Raw genomic sequence first — 15,525 nt, forward strand, 5'->3', positions numbered from 1 at the left:
AAGTCATGTTTCATTTGAGTTTAGTTAGGGATTAATTGAATAATGTCTCTATAAGATAATCATGAAGTATGTAGAGACATTAAGGTTAAGTTATTCTTGAACAAGCAATCACACTTAGTTACTTAGACTAGACCAAATAGACAATTGACTATAGTTTCATTGTGAACCATTTTACACTTAATCTATTGGAGTATGTTAGTTACTTGAATCCTAACTAATGAGCACATGGCAAACATATTAATCAAGTTGTCAAGTTTATGAGTATTAAGCATTATTAGCAAGTAGCAAGTAATACTCGCATAGCAAGAGATAGTTATTCTAGGATCAATCATATAGATACTTGCACAACTTATAATTCATGCACTTAATAAGTTTAATGTGCAATATAACACATTACATGATTAATGTGTAAGCACACATTAATGTCCAACACATACACAAGGGAAGAGCAATCTCTAGTTGGGACTTGGTGACCATCCTAAATGTATCTAAGTGTGTTTTAGGATTACAAGTCATTTCTAGTTTAATCTTGAGAGCATGGTTCTTCATTTAGCCTTAATTAATCACTAAGTCATTTCTAATAGCAATTATTGTTCTAGTGATATTGGCTTAAGTGTGTTGGTACTTGATGATCATACTAAGAATATCTAGATAAGAATTAAGATCACAAGTTGTTGATTAACACTTATGTGTTATGCCTAATCTTGGTTAATTTGTCATTAAGATGTCATTAGGCGTAATTAATCACAATTAGTGTTTTTATGACCAAAACTCAATTGAGTATGGAGAAGGCATCTATTCTAAGCATGTTGAGAAAGGTTTCATGAATTATAGATGTCGGGAACTAGTCAAACTTTATTTGGTCAAAAATGGTGACAGAAGAAACTGCGGTCGCACTGCGGTTGACCGTGGTGGAGACCGTGCAACTTGTTTTCACAAAACTGCGATGCAATTCAGTTTGGGGTTTCACGGTTGACTATTCGGTCGACCGTATCTCGACCGTGTGTTTTCCTGAACTTTTAATTTCATTCTTAATCCTATGTTTGACTTGGTCGGTTACAAGATAAAGTATGGATTAGTGACCTTGCGTGTTTTATGTTAAGATGTCAGTCATCACTTATGCATATGTATGTGTCATCATCAAAACATATTCTTTGGTTAATTACACTTTGGTTAATCATACTTAAGTTTATTGTTTAGTGTATTAACCCACATTCAACCAACAAGCATCATAGCCTCCTTTGCTCTCAACTTTTGCAGGACTATCCGAACTTGTCACCGTGACTACCTTCTCATCAGTACCTTCAACATCACCCTTGATCAAATGTGCAAGTTCTTTTATAAACCAGGTACCTGTATGACAACTCATTCCTGAGGATTCATCATCATCTGAGGAGTCGGTTTTGAATTCAAGATCGGACAAATCCTTGGCTTTGCGGAACTTATCATACAACTTATCACTAATTCTTTTCCCAAGACACATCTTCATTACCGCTTCTACCTTTTTCATTCGAGCGTTACATTTGCGTACGTAGCATGTGCAAGATGGATCATCTTTACCTATACAACCAGCATTTCTTATGATAACCCTTTCTTCTTCTATTTCAGTTTCACTCTTACCAACAAAAACCACGTTAGCTTTCTCAGTATCAACAGAGATCGACCAATCACACACTTCATCAGCATAAGTAGTAGTCAAAGCTTTGGATTGACCACTAGAAGTTGCTTCCTTGTTCACTGTTGGACCAGCATGTCCGGGAGTCACTTCAATTGAAGTATTATGAAAAGGATTATGAAAACCGGGCTTAGGTGGTCTTGTGCATGTCCTCTTGAAATGACCAAGCTCATCACAGTTATGGCATCTCACTTTGGACATATCAAAACTAAACTTAGTATTGCGGTTCAAACTCAAAGTACTCTGACCTGTTCTTTTCAAATACTTTCTAGCACGTCTCACCACACTGCCCATAGCATACAAGATGTCCATTCTCTCAATCGCATCATCATCGATCTGATCATAGTCTTCATTCTCCAGATGACCATTAATTATCTGCCCACTGATCATATCATTGTAAGAGTTAACCACGATAGCTGCTAAGGCCATATCCTCCTGAATCAGTTCTAGAGGCCTTTTCTTGATATTTTCTGTCTTGATCACAGGTGATTGAGTCTGTTGTAGAACGCCGGAATCAATCAGTTTAGCAGTTGACTTCTGTGCTTGAGATTTGGCATTGAAATAACTAGAATCTGATACTGGAGCCGAGGTCTGTGATGCATTGGTGGAAATGTAAGCTGTTTGCAAAGGAGCATGATTTCCCGAAGATGAACCAATAATGGATGAACCAGCTATTGTATCAAGTCTCTTCCTCTTTGCTTCAACCTGAATATCCTTTTCCATCAACTTGGATGTAAAAGCCGTCAAGGTTAACGTACGACCTGATGCAATGTACCTCATCTGAATCTTTTCAATTTCATTGTCCCATTTCTCAGGAAGACCATCTTTCAAAACTGTAACTGCTTTCTCATCAGATAAATCTATTCCATAATCTGTCATTTCAGCAACCAGTAGACGATATCTCTTCATAGTTTGTCCAAGAGTCTCGGAGGGAAGAGCAGCAAACACTCTCCATTCATCTTTGAGAACCTTACCCTTAGTGGCACGGTAAGTGGTTGTTCCTTCTGTGGCTTATTGAAGAGCAACCCAAAGGGTATACGAGGTCTTGTTTCCGTTCTTGAACTGTGAGAAAATCTCCTTAGACAATGCCTGAGTAAGTTGAGCATAGCACTTACATTCCAAATTATACTGTTCACGCTCAGCAGGATTAAACTGAGCGGTCTCTTTAGGTTCACCATCCGCCCCCATTTGGCCATGCGAATTCAGTCTCAATAAACTCCCATAGCCTAGAGTCGATACCATTCAAATATATCATAAAACGCGCCTTCCAGTCCAAAAAGTCCTTTAGATTATCAAGCTTGGGAACTTTATTGGAAGTTCCGGACTCATTCTCGGAAAGTATTAATTTGTGAAGTCCTGGTGAAATCATTAAAGCACTGAGTTCATTAGCCACTTGTTCATTAGTGTCCGACATTTTAATTAATTATGTGAGAATTAAATGTAAATTAAGTTTCTGATTTAAAAGACACTCGGTCGATTGTCTGAGACACACGGTCGATTGTATAAGTCACACGGTTGAGTGTATTGGTCACACGGTCGAGTGTATTGGTCACACGGTCGATTGTCTGACAAAATTTGGGCAGCACTTCGTTACAAACATAAACTTTGGTATTTCAACTCACACGGCCGACTGTCTCACTCCCACGATCGATTGTCTTACTCACACGGTCGAGTGACAATACTCACAAGGCCGATTGACTTTGAGAAACTAACACAACTTATCAAAACACACACGGTCGATCAACTATCTCACTCGGTCAATTGAGAGACACACACGGTCGATGGTCAAGATACACACGGCCGAGTGTGTTCTTGACAGATACAGGTCGACTTTTAGGGTTTTCTAGACAAAAATCTATTTTTCGATCGATTTTCAATGGAAAACACAAAACAAAAACGTAGAACACGATTGCAATGACTCCAGAAACACCTTTTGACAAAGAAAACACGAACTATAACGTAGAAAAGAGGATTAATCGATCAAAACACAATAACACCAAAAACCTAAACTTTTTGACCAAAAAAAAAACGATTTTGATCAAGCAAACCAGAACCTGGCTCTGATACCACTTTGTAGACGAATATTGACGGATCTTAGGTCTCTTGCTATCAATCCTAGAGGCGGAATACACTAGAATCGAGTAAAACCAAGATACGGGTCGTGTCGAGATCGATTTGGTCAAACCTAGAACAAAACCTAGATTAGATCGACGTCTAAACGAATGATTTCGGTGGTAGATGGTGTTAGGGTTCGGTAGAGAAAAAATATGTCGACTAGGGTAATTGGGATGTGTAACCTCTCAAAGGAGGTTGAAACCCGTATATATATAACATATCAGACACACTCGGTCGAGTGTGTCCCTCAGTCGGTCGACTGTGCTACACAGTCGGTCGAGTGTGTGGACACACTCGGTCGACTGTGTATGCAGATTAACATATTGATTGTTTAATTAATAAAGCGCACACACACACACGAACGTAATCAATAGTCACACGTAAAAGTTATTACATAACCGAATGTATTAAACGACGACATAATCTACGGCTGGGGATTCATGCACCAACACTATTGTTGTTGTCATTTGCCCAACTAGGGAGCTTGCGATACAGGTACATGTTCGACCTCGCCACAATCGTTGATGTTTTTTTTTTTTTTTTTTTTTTTTTTTTTTTTTTTTTTTTTGTGTTTAATGTGATTTTGATGTGCTTTAAACTGAACCAAGTTTAAGGTGCTTGTGTGATTATCATTGTGCAGACTCATGCAGTTGCAAAGGACCTTTTAAAGTATCATACGTAGATTCTTGGGTTGGTTATTGGTGGTGCAGCTAGATCGAAGAGGAGAAATTGAGCGTCTTGCAAAGAGAGTTAATTTATTAGTAGCTACTCCCTGGCGACTTCTTGAACATCTACAAAACACAAATGGGTTTATCTATAAGAAACTTAAGGTAAAGTTTTTTGCTCTACTTAATGTATGATGCTAATGCTTTATTGATCATGATGAAACGCAAACTATCATCTCAATTCAGTGAACCGAGGTGGAGGGTATCGAATCTTGCAATTTGATTAATAAAATAGTTGAAACGAGCTGTGAATTGAAATGAGAAACTATGAATTGAAATGAGCAACTGTGAATTAAAATGAGCAACTGTGAATTAAAATGAGCAACTATGAAGTTTAGTTTCATTTCATATAATTTAAATCTTTTGGGGTTTGCAGTGCTTCGTAATCTTTTGGGGTTTGCAGTGTATAGTATAGTATACAAAAAAAAAAACAAAAAAAAAAAAATATATATATATATATATATATATATATATATATATATATATATATATATATATATAATAATAATAATAATAAATAATAAAAAAAACAGTTAATAAGATGCAAAAAAAAAAAAGAAAAAAAAAAAAAACAAGAATGTTTGACAATAATTTCCACCTTAAGCTTACCTTCCATACCTTTGGAATTGTTTGACAAACATACAAATTTATGAAAATTTAATCCATCCCGCCCCCCCCCCCCCCCCCCCCCCCCCCCCCAAAAAAAAAAAAAACCCACCCAGAGGAATTAATAAATCAAAATGAGTGACAATACGTAGCTAATTAAGTTAGCTAGATAATTAACACCAACTTGGTTGTATCCAAGCATGACAGTTGAAATGCGTTTTAGCTCCCACGAAACCCCCTAAACATTTTTTGACGATTTTCCCATCCAATGCGTGATACGTGTGTGTTTCAAGTGAGTACCACACTAACTGCGGGAAATAGATCTTGTTCTCCATATTTGGCGTTTTGGCATCAACGCAAACAGATGTCGTACCACCAATATATATCGTGTGTTTCCCTATACCATCTATTTTCTCCCATTTACCCCGCCTACCTTTATTTAGCTTGTATACCTCAACTTCTCCAAACTCATCACCCACAATGACTAGTAAAAGATGTTCATCATCGTAACTCATCATGAAATATTGTAAGTCGCAACTACTACTTATGGGTGGTGGTGCTTTGTCTAAAACAGTTTTTCGAACCTCTCGTTTATCCAAATTTTTTAAAACAAAGACTTCTCCATCCTTACTCAATGCGTAAAGATCTCGGCCTATAAATGTTAACGAATATCTACGATCATAATTTTCATCATCTTCATCAATACGAACCATACGCCAAGATGATTGTTCCCAAGCTCCTCCTACAGAGTAGATGAAATACCACCGTCGTTCGTTAACTGTAAATCCAGCAATTATACAATTATTAGAGGAATTAGGTGTTGCTGAGAAACATAAGCTTTTTATGTAACCAAATTCTGGAAGCTTACGAACATCACTTGTGAAGGGGTTAAATAACACCAATTCTTGTTCTAGTTGTTTTTTGCTCTTAAACAACAACCAACCATACCTCGAAAAAAACATTTGGTCGTCCACAATCGACAACACCTTAAAATTCTTCTTCATGAAGTAATTATCACCCGACAGTGGATCTGTAAACGTGACAATCCCTCGATGTTTATCTACAACCATCAACCATAGTGAGTTTAACGAATAACTACGCAATCTACTTAGAGGTCCCGCTAGACGACAGAGTTTGCATGTAGCACGCATGTACAGGTACTCCACACAGACACAATGTTCCATAATCATCCCCAACACATCAAATGGAATACTGTGCAGGGGTGAACCATTATGCTTCAAAACCTTGTCTAACATTACTACTCTCTCATCCTTTTCTTGTTTGACGGTACTCGTACATTTAGCTTCGACTCGATCATATTCTAGCCTAAATGATCAAGCATTATTATTATTTTCCCCATTATTGCAATTGGCAATTGCAGTATATAAGATGTACATATATACAATATAATAATAATAATACTCCTTCCGTTCCATTTTAATTGTCCACCTAGTATGTCTCAAAAAATTATCACTTACTAGAAATAACCATCAAAAATTTTATTTATTACTTTTAATTATTTAATTATTACCTTACTTTAAAAGTACAAGGAAAAAATTGACAATTCATCAATCTATCATAGATTTGAACTTTATTTTTTTATTTTTATTTTTTATTTTTGTTGAGGTACAATTATTATGAGACGGATGGAGTAATTATATAGATACATGAACATAATAAATAAATAAATAAATAAATAAATAAATAAATAAATAAATAAAAGGAATTATAATTACCTTCCTTCCCACATCAACACACGGGTTGTTGAGACCACTTGCAAAGGAATGGGAGAAGAGATGATAGTTCTATCTCTGACATGGTACACGTGTAATATTCCGTCCATCATGTTACGAATGTGTATATAACCCCCTAACTCGGAGGCAACTGCGGGGTTATAATATATGGAGCCATTACGACCAAGATCCAGATAAAAGAAAGCGTCTTTCAAGTCATTTATTTCTTCCCACATAACTCGAGTGATATCTAAGTCATCGTGGTCTTCATTTTCGACTTCGTCCATTGTCATACCACTCAAGTCCCATTTTTTGAGGCATTCCAACTCTTCAGACTTTATGCTACCGGTGTCTAATCGAAACAAACACACATCAACAATTTTCTTAGTTATCTCATGATAAGAAACTCTAACGCAGAACAAATCATTTCCGTATCCTCTAATAAAAGTATCATCGTCATAAGAACTATAACGAAGGGAATCAGACCAAGGGCAAGCCCCAAACATCAATAGTTAAATCAAAACTTCTCCTCTGCCCTTCATTACAATCTCAACCTGTATGACTATAAGACCCAGATTACCGTCAAAATTTAAGGCATAAAATTTACCGTTGCAACAACTTAGGCTACGTAGTAATTCACCGTCATATGTTATTCTCTTGAGTTGACTAGCGTATGACATTTCAGTCCAACTCAACTTGTTTCTTTTACGATTTATCTGGCAAAAGACAAATTTAGATGAATCACATCTCGTTAATAGGAGGACTGAAGTGGGATCATCGGGAGGAGCCGTCAACAAACATTCATTAATAGATTCACCATCTCCATCTTTCAAAATCAAAGAGGGAAGACGTACAATCTTCAAATTCATTGGGTTCCAAAGAGACCACATAACATTATCGGGATGGTTTGATAGAATCAACAAGCCATGGAAACAACCTCGGATGCGTCTTCCGTAAAACTCAGGGATTTGACATTGATATTTAATCAACGGGTTGTGTAGTGTGGAGACAAACTCTGTATCAATGCCGTCTTCTTGTTTGAAGTTCTGAACAATAAACCATGGATATTTTGAAGAAAAAAGAGGCAACTTTTCACATGATGTTGAACCATAAGAAACCTGCTGCTGCTGCTGCTCATCAGCATCCATCTAATAACAATTTGATAACAATGACTTCAGTTACTTTGAATGTTAATTTAATACTATAATCATCTAAATATATAATCGGTGGGTTAAAGACTACGTTTTTAATCCTTCCTTATTATTCAGACCTACTTAAACAAATAAGATTCACGGCTCAAACTTCATTACTACCATAACCAAATTTACAAACTTAGTGTGATAAAAACAAATTAGTAAATCCCTTTGAGCCACCACCTAAAAGGCTACTGTTTGATAACGAAAAATAATAAAGTTTACAATTACATTACAAATAATAAATAAATAATACTCGTTCTTTTCACATTGTATGAGATGCAAAAATCAGAGCACGGACAATTAACTGGGAAAAACAATTATAAAACAAACTAATAAATAAACACGCTAATCATATCAGGCCGTGCAACAAAAAGACTTAATCTTTATTATTTATTTATATGTATTTATTCAATAGATCACTTTATTATAGTTTATAAATCGAACTCATTGGTGTGATAAAAAGACTTGATTTTTATCAAATAAATACATTAATAAATCCCTTTGAGCCATCATGTTTGTGTAAGTCCAACTTGAGCAAGTGTTTGTATCTTTCAATCCTTTCACTATTTTGTGAAAGATTCTTATTTATATATTTCCAGTTTTTTGCCAAAAAATAATAATAATAATAATAATAATAATAATAATAATAAAATAAACAATGGAACCCTTTATAGCTAGCAAAGCACGGACAAGTCACATGATCACCTCGAACTTAAGCTTTATTATTTATTTATTTTTTTGTAATTTTTTTATTCAATAGATCAAATTATAGTTTATAAATCGAACCCAATTTACAAACTTGGTGTAATTACAATTACAATTGCAATACCAATTGCAATTGCAGATTTAATCTTTATTATTTAATTGACTTTTTTAATTCAATAGATCAAATCAATTTATAGTTTATAAAAAATCGAACTCATACCTCAAATTTCACCGGCATCTAATAATATCGAAATCTTCACTGAATTTTTTCCAACTTCGATTATCGATCAAAATTGAGAGTAATTTTTCCAAATTCGATTATAAATCGAAACCTTCACTGTGCGAAAATCGAGTCACGTTCTATACCTGTACCCCTGTTCCTTATTTATATGAATAAATAAATAAATAAAATAAATAAATAAATAAATATATAAAATAAGTAATTATACTTGTAAGTTGTACTCGTAACTTATAAAGTAACTGAAAATACTATTTTTTTTTCTTCTTTTTTTTTTAAACGCGGAATAATAATTTTTATTGTTATGGGAAAATATCATGTTACCATACTTTACTTGCTCCGATATTTTAGGTGTTGGCGTTGACTTGACTTGGACTCTAGACCATTGATGACGGGCTCATCTTCTTCTCGGCCTAGTAGGCGTGTTTCTGTTGGGCCGCATGGCAATAGTGTTTAATGACGCGCATAAAATACGCTAATATATCGCGCAGGCGTGCTACCGCGTAACCCCTCTAACGTTCCTAAACGTCAGTAACGCGCAATATAGAGGTCGGCCAATGATATCGCGCGTCGAGTATAGCGCTACTAAGGGAATGCACTGAATAAATGCGGGGATTGAATAAGACAAAAGACAGTACAAAACATCAAGGACATAATCTCAGTAATCGTACAAGTGGAGGAACGTGGCAAAACAGCATGATATGGAGGGGACCACGCGAGTGCACGATCCAGTGCGGCAGAATAGTACAATTCTGTATCATTCTGTCCTCTCCTCCTTTTCTTGTCGCCCACGTGGCAAAGAAGAGGACAGCTACTCTTGCCTATAAATATACACATCCAACTTCTCACAAATGGATCAATCCAAGATAGAGGGAAAAAAAACTCATCTTTAACAACACTCTATCTGCGTAGTTATAATAACGGTTCTCAGGTAACGTTCCTTGAACATCAAGCCCTAACACCGTCCAATGAGCCATCGTCTCCGGTTAACCCGAATGATGGTGGGTTACGTTTAACCACCTTTTCTGAGATCATCATCTCGTATGAGGGTTATTCACGGTACTCCGGACCGAAGAGTTAAATTCAACAAACCCTTAAATCCCCCTTTATTGTTGATCATGCATGAACCGAACCCTTTGGACTATTTTATGCTTGATCAAATGGCGCCATCCGTGGGACAAGAAAGTTAAAAGGTTTAAATATATCTTTTCTCTTTATTGTTCTAAACGATTTCCTCATTTTTTTTCTTCTCAGCCCTCGTTGCGCTATCCATAACTTAGCTCACGGAAGAAAGGAATATGCAAATATGACTACTATATCTTCGCGCAAAGATGGAAAGCGCAAAGTTGACCAGATAAGTGGAGAGATTACAAAATCTCTTATCCTGCTATCCGGTTGCATAACAGCTCGTGTGCACCTATTGTGGTTTAGGGCTACTTTCCTGAATCCGGATACAGGATAAGGCGTTTACATATGGACACCGGTAGCAGCGTGGACATAATGTACGAACGATGTTTCAGACAATTTCTAGAGTCCGTAAAGCAAGGCATCCGGCCTTCAACTATGGCACTCTCTGGATTCTCGGGGGAAGCCGACATGGCCTGTAGGCACCCTGGATTTGAAACTAGAATTGAGGCATGACAATGATGAATCTAAGACGCGCACTGAAGATGTTGAGTTCTGTGTAATGCGCGCGCACTCCAGGTATAACGCCATATTAGGCAGAATATCCCTTCAAAGATTTGGAGCAATACCGGCCACGGCTCACAGATTAGTAAAATTCTCGACAAAGCAAGGAATTGCTACTCTCGAGTCAAACCCACTTGAGGCACTATGCGCTTCAGTCACGGTGAAAGAGGAAGAGAAATCAACAGGCGAGACATCGACAGGGTGTTACATCGTGATAAATTCCACTAACCCGGATCAAAAGGTGAAGATAGGAGTGGGTTTGACGAAAGAAACACAAGATAAGTTGCGCAACATCCTCATGACAAACTTAGACGTATTCTGCTGGCACAACGCCGATATAACAGGTGTTCCGCGCGACGTTGCGCAACACTACCTTAATGCCAACGTAAACATGGCACTTGTCCGGCAAAAAAAGAGGCCCATGGCGCCAGACAAAAGTGATTGGTTGCGCGGGGAAGTAAACAAGCTGGTTAAAGCAAATATCTTGCGGAAAGTTAATTATCAAATGTGGGTGGCAATTCAGTCCTGGTCCCTAAGGCCGACGGATCGTGGCGCCTGTGCGTCGACTTCAAAGACATTAACAAAGCGTGCCCGAAGGATAACTACCCTGTAACATCCCGCCTTTTCCGTTAAATTTCCATTTAACTATTTTAAGTCCGTTATATATTTGTAACATCTTCCGTTGATACGCGTTTTAAATTATCTCGTTTAGGTAATTCACGCACCCGATTCAAAGTGGAGGGACTAAACTTGCCAAGAGGCCAAAGATTTGACTAGGTCAACTAGTCAAACCTTCAACCTCATCCATTCATTATTCCATTTTCATTTTCCTTTTTCTCTCATACTTCCATATTTTTCTTAAATTCTCCATTACAAAGATTCATCATCTAAATCACATCTAGCAAGCTTCAATCAAAACAAATTACATATTTGGAATCCTTGCAACTTCCTCTTCGATTCCATACCGATTACATCTCATTTGGGTAACTTTATAAAATCACTAGATTTTATGTTCTTGATGTTTTTAACTTATAAAGTTGTTAATTAGTGTCTATGGCTCGAGTCTAACATGAATATATGATTTATATGTTCGATCTTGTTATTTGAAGTAACTAGCATGAACATGAACTTTGGTGTGTTTAATTGATGATTTGGTTGCTTAAATGTTGTTGTTATTATAAAGTACAAGTATTAAATGTGTTCCTAGTATCACTAGCTTCAATTTGATGTGTAGGTTGCTTTAGAAAACTTCATAAACTTAATTATTGATTTTGGTGGATTTGGGTTAGGGTTTGATGAACTTGAAATGAACCTTTGATGGTTTGAATGACATGAGATGTTATTAGTAAGTGTTTAGTTGTATTGTATGTTTAATTATCTTCGAAACGGCATATCATTCATGTAAATTGGTGGCCCGAATCGTTAAATTGCATTTATGAACTTGAATGCATTAAATGATGAGCATTGAATGTGATATTGGTTGTTGTAGGTATTGAATTGTTTGGTGAAATGTGTTTAGTTGTTTTCTTTGTCAAATTACCTTTCCAACAATATAAGATACGAGTTTTAAGTATTTACGGTTCATAAATTAGACTTGTTTGAAGTTTGGCTCGTTTTGACATTGAAGACGACCCAGAAATTCTGATCAGGTACTCACCGCGGCGCGGCCTGGGAGGCCGCGGCGCGGCTTAACACTGACCCAGATGGTCTAGGACCATCAAAATGCTCGACCTTCAAAACACGTTTTAGCCCGCGGCGCGTGTCTTCCAGCCGCGGCGCGGCTTAAAGCATGGGCAGATGGTTGATCACTTTTCAACTTTCATTCGATTTCAACTATGCCACACGCCTCCAATTACCCCGTAACTTGTTCTAACATGTTTATATATGACTCCTAACCTCAGAAAAATAGTTCGGGACCCACCCGAACGCGTTGACTTTTTCGTTGACCTTGACCCGACCAAAGTTTGACTTTTTGTCAAACTTAACCAAATGATTATGCAATCTTTCTAACATGATCATATACTTGTATCTTGCATGAAACTTGACAAATTGATTCACATGCCATATAATCGAGTCGTAACGAGCCATAGGACTAATTGAACATCTTTGACCTATCGTGTTTACCGTTATTGATACAACCTATTTGTTTAGGTCAAGACTAGCATTGTTCTTTGCACACGTTTACTTGTTGAAGTACTTTATTACTCGTGTACTCAAGGTGAGATCATAGTCCCACTTTTACTCTTTTGAACTTACATTTGGGATGAGAAAACATAAAAGTTTCGTTTTACTAAGTGAACACAAGTACATGAAAACAAGCATTCTACATACGAGTTTGAACAGAAATCCTCAATTCGATTATCATTAGTTACACTTGACGGGTGTAAGCGAGAACTTATGTTATATGGCCATATGGGTTTGACAAACCCTCATTCGAACGGTTCGCTACCGTTACATCGGATGAAATGTATTTTCGGGAAACAGTGTATGTTCTAACACTATTGTGATGGGGTTCTATGGAAGGAAAGTTAAGCCTTGATAATTGGGTGCTCGTGATATAACAACTTTTAGAATGTCTTACTATTATTTAAACGTTGCAAATCTTGTGGTTCGACTTACTTTTACTCACTTACTTATTTAAACCTATGATTTCACCAACGTTTTCGTTGACAGATTTCTATGTTTTTCTCAGGTCCTTGAACTTTAGGTGATACATGCTTCCGCTCATTATTTTGATACTTGCATTGGACGTCGAGTATATATGCATATTTGGAGCGTCTTTTGGCTACTTCTAAAGCGTGTCGCAATTGTTTCATTTGTACTTATAACTTGTAAAGAAACTTTTGGTTGAACAATTCTTGTAAACTTGGGAACAAACTTTACTTTTGAAATGAATGCGACATATTTTGGTCAAACATTATCTGTAAAGACTTATGACCACGTAACGGGACCTAAGTAGTCGGCGCCGTCAAACATGATTTGATCGGGTCGCTACATATCCCTTGACATAAATTGTTTGAAAGGTCGAATCCCTCGGGGGATTCGGGTTTAAGTGCTTCTTATACGCGTACAAGGGTTATCATCAAATCCCCATGGCAAAGGAAGACGAAGAAAAGACGGCATTTCACACGGACCATGGCATATACTGTTATACAAAGATGTCATTCGGTCTCAAGAATGCTGGCGCTACTTACCAACGCATGATCGATACGACTTTCGCTAAGCATATTGGTCGCAATTTGAAAGCATACGTCGATGACTTGGTCATTAAGAGTAATAGCAAGGAACAACTGCTAGCAGACATCCTCGAAACCTTCGACACACTGCGCAGCGTTAACATGAAGCTCAAACCATCAAAATGTAGTTTTGGAGAAGAAGACGGATCATTCTTGGGACACGTGATCACCACTAGGGGGATCAAAGCTAACCCAAATAAGATTGAAGCCATTGAACGCATGCCATCTCCAAAAACCAAAAAACAAGTTCAAAGTCTAAACGGTAAACTTGATGCGTTAACTAGATTTCTGTCAAAAGCAGCTGAAAGGTCGCTTCCTTTCTTCAGCACGCTAAAGAGTTGCGCGAAAAGGTTCGATTTCAAATGGACCGAGGAAGCTGAAAAGGCATTTCAAGAAATGAAAGCTCTACTTCAAAACCTTCCCACCTTGACCGCGCCAATTGCTGGAGAAACCCTTATCTTATACTTAGCAATTGCGCGAGAAGCCGTTAGCTCAGTTCTGATTGCTGAAAGAGATGGGGGTGCAGGCACCTATATAATTTTTGAGTAAAGCAGTGACTGGAAGTGAGCTAAACTATCGCTCGAACGAAAAGTTCGTATATGCGCTCGTGATAACTGCACGACGGCTACGGCGATACTTCCAAGCCCATCCTATAGTGGTATTGACAGATCAGCCGATCAGACAAATCCTGTATAAACCAGAAACGTCGGGACGACTAACGAAGTGGGAAATCGAGTTGGGAGAACACGAGATTAACTTCTGCGCTGTAAGCGCAGTCAAAGGGGGCAAATATTAGCAGATTACCTAGCAGAAACCACTTCCGATATGCCTATTGCACTAAATATGGAAAACGTTACACTATCAACGCCCGAACTTTGGGAGTTGTATACTGATGGTGCGAGTGGTCCGGAAGGAGTAGGTGCAGGATTATTGCTCACGGGTCCCGATAAGGAGGAACACACTTATGCGCTTAGGTTCAACTTTAAAGCGACGAACAATGAAGGAGAGTATGAAGCCCTGTTGGCAGGTGATATGACCAAAACGGACGCTTATGTTTTAGTGTTTAGTTTCGTCGGGCCGCACGGCCGTGTATCGAGGTCTCCCAGCGGGGATGTACTCGTATTTTAAGGTCGAGGCGTAAATCTACTACTCGTTAGGGTGAGTAAGGGAGGTATAACCTAGGGTCGTTTTTAAAGAAGTCTACAGAAGCGAACCTAAAACCTGACAAAAATAATTAACAAGGAGTAGTTGTGTTTCTAATTTGGGTTTTCTAATTTTCTAAAAGATAAAGTAAATACAGATGGGTAAAATTTGTATTTCAGATAAGGTTAAAGATGTACATGCTATGATTTCGTTAGTTACGTTGCTGAGTTGTGTAATGACGGCTCATGAATAGTTGATAACCCTTTACCCGTTATATTGGTCCTACCGCCCCTGTCAGAGGACTGACATGTCACTGGGCATAATGTATGCGATAGGCTTGAAGATTCTGAATGGGCAGCAACACCTATTCCCTTGACGCCAGAGTAACACAACTACTTGTTAACACTAGACGGCTCTTTTATTATGAGCGACCCGATAAGGCAGCATATTAATCTATCCATTTG

The 15,525-nt window shown here is 37.6% G+C and overlaps 1 protein-coding gene across 1 annotated transcript; it reads right to left on the minus strand.

Moving 5' to 3' along the window:
- Window positions 1-5,234: 5,234 nt before the first annotated feature.
- On the minus strand, window positions 5,235-9,130 carry LOC139897614 (uncharacterized). Its single transcript, XM_071880306.1, has 3 exons — window positions 8,976-9,130; window positions 6,858-8,002; window positions 5,235-6,447 (listed from the first exon to the last, which is right to left on the minus strand). Exons 2-3 carry the CDS (start codon window positions 7,358-7,360, stop codon window positions 5,295-5,297), a joined length of 1,656 nt encoding a protein of 551 aa, XP_071736407.1. The 5' UTR covers window positions 7,361-8,002; window positions 8,976-9,130; the 3' UTR covers window positions 5,235-5,294.
- Between the last annotated feature and the right edge of the window lie 6,395 nt (window positions 9,131-15,525).

Source organism: Rutidosis leptorrhynchoides, chromosome 3 (genome assembly GCF_046630445.1).
Source record: "Rutidosis leptorrhynchoides isolate AG116_Rl617_1_P2 chromosome 3, CSIRO_AGI_Rlap_v1, whole genome shotgun sequence".
NCBI classification, from domain to species: domain Eukaryota; kingdom Viridiplantae; phylum Streptophyta; class Magnoliopsida; order Asterales; family Asteraceae; genus Rutidosis; species Rutidosis leptorrhynchoides.